General features: G+C 47.5%; 1 protein-coding gene across 3 annotated transcripts; it reads right to left on the bottom strand.

Annotated features, from left to right (window-relative positions):
- Positions 1 to 944: 944 nt before the first annotated feature.
- Positions 945 to 3,876, bottom strand: LOC143403713 (T-cell surface glycoprotein CD1e, membrane-associated-like). Of its 3 annotated transcripts, none has more exons than XM_076861854.1 (6): positions 3,805 to 3,876; positions 3,178 to 3,474; positions 2,350 to 2,628; positions 1,825 to 2,103; positions 1,342 to 1,435; positions 945 to 1,229 (listed from the first exon to the last, which is right to left on the bottom strand). In XM_076861854.1, exons 1-6 carry the CDS (start codon positions 3,863 to 3,865, stop codon positions 1,064 to 1,066), a joined length of 1,176 nt encoding a protein of 391 aa, XP_076717969.1. In that variant the 5' UTR covers positions 3,866 to 3,876; the 3' UTR covers positions 945 to 1,063. The 3 variants fall into 3 exon arrangements, with proteins under 3 accessions (XP_076717969.1, XP_076717970.1, XP_076717971.1); XM_076861855.1 differs by having other exon boundaries at positions 945 to 1,199; positions 1,348 to 1,435; XM_076861856.1 differs by having other exon boundaries at positions 945 to 1,199; positions 1,348 to 1,435; positions 1,990 to 2,103.
- Positions 3,877 to 4,132: the final 256 nt, after the last annotated feature.

Below are 4,132 nucleotides of genomic sequence, written 5' to 3'. Positions count from 1 at the left end.
CAATGTATCTCAACTCAACTAGATAATTTAATAATTTATATAAAAAGAAGGGAAACAAACTACATGATGATGGTAATGAGGATGACGTTGGGATGATGATGAACCAAAATAAAGTAAGCACAAGCTAAACTGGCATCAAACCTAGCTTTCCCATCGTTGTCTTTCCTATGACTCCACCCATTAAAATTGTCTTCCAATCCCATTTGTCTTCCTCATGGCTAAAAATGTAAATTTTTCCCCCAGAATACGAATATCAACAAAGACATACACGTTTTCTTGGAAGTAGGAATGATAATTTGAACCTGTCCTGGCTTGACAGGTGATATCCCACATGATATCATTTTATTTAAATATCCTGAAGATGCACGAACACTCTAATTACAGTGGAGTCTGAGGCATTTACCTGCCTCCTTTACCTCTGGTGAGAGGGAAAGAAGAGCTGCTTTAGTGAGCACACAGTCAAATGACGCAGAGATTTCAGAGAAGAAATGAACTAAGACAATATTGGTTTATCTGAAAGTAAACATATTTTGGTCAGCATTGGTTAAAACATATTACATCCAGGCAGAAACAGAAACATCATGTGTGAGGCTAGTGCCAAATGAAAATGCAATATTTCTTGGGATATTTTGAAGCTTAAACCAAGACGGGTCCTTTCAGAGCAGGAAACCATGTGCTTACAAGTACATACACCTAAATCCTACTTTCAAACATCTGAGAGGAAAGGGAAGAGCAAAAATCCCTAAAGGATGATTGATGAGAGCAGGAAGAGGTGAGTGTGTTGAGGAAGGCCAGTTCAATCTGGGGAGTATAGAAGAGCTTTCAAATGGGCAATCCTGGGAAACCACCATGAGAAGAAGGCATCTGAGTTCCATCTCGAAGGATCAATGGTGATGAACAAAGCAAAAAAAAAGATATTGCCGGAAGATGAAAAGCAAAGGGTGTCCAAAGGGATTGATATCTCTGCCACAATAAGTTGTTTGAATAATATCATATTTTCCTTAGAGGACAAGAAGCATATCTAAGAAGTAGACAAGGAGTTTACGTGCAAGGCAAACTAATGTCACCAGAGTTGGTTTAGACTTGTTTTCCACTTCAAAATTCTCTTTTTGATCCAGGACTCTGATGTCATGGGAAGCTGATGTGCTGGATTCCTGGGGTCCTGGGTTTGGGCTCCCAGGGGAAAGGCAGAGTTGGATCTACAGGGAGACGGGATTTTCCAATTGGAGCTGTGAGAAAAGAAGAGGATCTTAATCTTAAAGAAGGGGAATCACAGAGAAAGGGGGAAAGGGAAAAAAGACACAGAGGATGAACAAACAACGAATAAAAAAAAAATCACACCTCTGCTTTTTACACCACAAGTGCAGTCCAAACAGCAGGACCAAGGTGACGATGGCAGCCAAACACATCAGAAGCAGAAGGATGGCATATCCACCTGGTTGGGATAAAATAAGCAGAGGGACCCATGAAATGCTCCTGATCCGCCACAGGTTAGGCTTTGGTCATGGGGGCAGGGGGTTTCCTGGGGTTCTCACTGTGTTCTAGAGCCTGTGTTTCAATCCCCCCCTCCGGAGTCTGTGTCCATCATGTACCCACCCCAACCCTCTTCCACCAAATCAATAGTTTCTTTTTTCTTTAGTTCCTCTAATTTCTGATTTCCAGTTTCTTTAAATTTACTTGCTATCACTCCCTCCCCCTTCTTTATTTGGATTTTCCCACTTTTATCCTTCCCGCACTTAGGATTTCTACCTATTTCCCCAGTTCCTCACTGAAAATCCCTAGGGCTATTTTCCGTCATTCCCAGCTGGGTCTCAGTTCTCTCACCCCAGTGAATCACTATATCATGGCTTCCGAGACTGCTGTGCTTCACCCTGCAGGCCAGGCCAGCTGCCTCCCGAGCGGCCACATTCAGAGTCACCCGAAGATACCACGTTCCATCAGCATTAGGCAGGAGGTCACCTCGCTGAGTGCCCCGTTGCTCCTGGTCACCCCGCATCCACATCACCCACAAGGGCTTTGGGTAGAAACCAGAGACGTGGCACACCAGCAGCAGACGTCCAGGCCCAGGACTGGGGCCACTGGACAGCCAGACCTCAGGCTTCACTACACAGGGGAAGAGTGGGGAGAAATGGAAGTTTCGTGAGCACTTTGAGCTCCAGTTCAGGTATTGGGTGCCTTAGAAGTTTGAGTTATCACTTCTTTTATATTTTCTTGGGAAAACAATCCTGAAGCCAGGCATCTCTCCCTGGGACCTCTTATTGCGTGTTTCAACAAGATGATGAGAAAAGGCGAATCCAAACAAAGGAGTAAGAGCAATAGGAGTAGGAGGGGAGAGAGCATCGGACTCACCTTGCCTCTCTAGCTCTGACTTCCCTGCGGCAAGGACGCCTGCCAGAAATCGAGGGCAAGTGTCATCGAGGAGGCTCTGCACTATTTCCTTGATATCTTCGTAGAGATTGAGCACCCGACAGACGTTCTGGGCCCGACTCCCTCCTCTTGGAGATGGCTGCCAGGAACCCCCTTGGAAGCTCAGGAAGTCTGATCCTTGGTATGCCCCATTAAAGAAGCCCTCTGGGGCCTGCCCAGCATGCAGTCTACAACCTGATGATGTCTGGAGCTCAAGGGGGTCTGAGAATGGACAGAGAAGAGGGTCAATATGAAAAGAATGACAAGAAGGGAACATAAAAAAAAAAAAAATCCAAAGGGTGATGGAATTCAATGGAGCAAATTGCTGGGGAATCCTATAGGAAACTAGAATTGAGAGGCAAAATGGGAAGAAGATGTGTGGGAAGAAAATTGGAAGCTAATAAATGTATATGGGAATAATCATATTGGAATAATTGATAGGGAAGGAATAGAAGACAGGAGACTCGTCTGGGAAAACTCACGGAGGAGTGGTGAGGTCAAGGTCAGGCCATGCGAACACTCAGTCCGATGACGACGGGGCAGAACAGAAGGGTGTGTCCAGGGGTGGGAAGAGAGAAGCTCAGGGGGCCCTGCTGTGCATATGGCAGGATGCAGGTGGTGAAGGGTGAAGCAGAGAAGTGAGTGGGAGCCAAAGGGAGGCAGGGAGCAAGGTCAGGAAAGGTTAAGATGGTAGAATCTGGTCCACCCCCGCACACACACACTTGGAAGATGGCCAGAGGGCCCAGACAGAGCTTGGAACACCAAACTCACATTCAAACTGGAACTGGCTAGAAAAGGCCTGCACGACCCTGATGAAACCGTGGAAGTACATCTGGAACAGCGACTGAAGGCTCTTCACCTCCTCCTTGCTGAAGTTTCCAAGGGACCAGGGCTTCAGGTCCTCGAGGGAGCCTAAGACCTTGTCCCAGCCAAGAATCTCCAGGTCACCCAGCCAGCCAGAGGCCTGGGTGCTGGCCCAGCTGTGGTTGGCAAAGGAGGAGATGTGGACTAGGCGGAAGGAGCGGGGCTCTTCTGCTGGGGCATGATGAGGTCTTAGAGCCTGGGGAGCTGAAAGAGAGGAGAGTGGCCGGTGGAGAGACTATAAGGGATGAGAGAAGAGACAATACAAGAAGAAGAAGAATTCAGGGTGGAAAGAAAGAATGCAGATAGTTACAGTTTTCAAATATCCCAATACCCTCTATTCCCTAACCCAGGCCCCTGTTGCTAAAATCAGAGACAGAAACTGAGACGAGAAGCAAGAATTCTCTCCCAGGATGCAGTCTGGAGTGTAGACTCCAAGGGCATATTGTAAGAGAATTGCCTCCTTCGGGCAGCTTCTCCAGGGGCTTTCTCCCCTGTGCCTGACCACAGATATCTTTTCACCTGAGCTCTTCTTACCAGTTGTGCTTTGCCCATGGCAGAGAAGTCCCTCGAAGAGGAGAAGGCGCAGGAGCAGCATTTGGAGCTTTGGTGTCTTGGCCAGGAAGCTCTCTCAGAAGTCAGATATATGCTGCCCTCCCCACACCTTCTCCTACTCTCATCCGTCTCTCTTTGTGGCACAGACTAACCTCTGCCTCTACCCACTTCCCTATCAGAAAATCCTCCCTTGCCTTGCTCAGCCACAGCCTCCCATAAGGTCTCTCATTTCCCTCTCTCTCTCCCCCTGTTGGCTTCCAAGTTTCTCCTCTCTTGCCTGCATTCTCCTGACCTCCCCTATTGCACCAAC

Source organism: Callospermophilus lateralis, chromosome 7, assembly GCF_048772815.1.
Source record: "Callospermophilus lateralis isolate mCalLat2 chromosome 7, mCalLat2.hap1, whole genome shotgun sequence".
Lineage (NCBI taxonomy): Eukaryota > Metazoa > Chordata > Mammalia > Rodentia > Sciuridae > Callospermophilus > Callospermophilus lateralis.
This window is presented reverse-complemented; position numbering and strand designations above follow the sequence as displayed.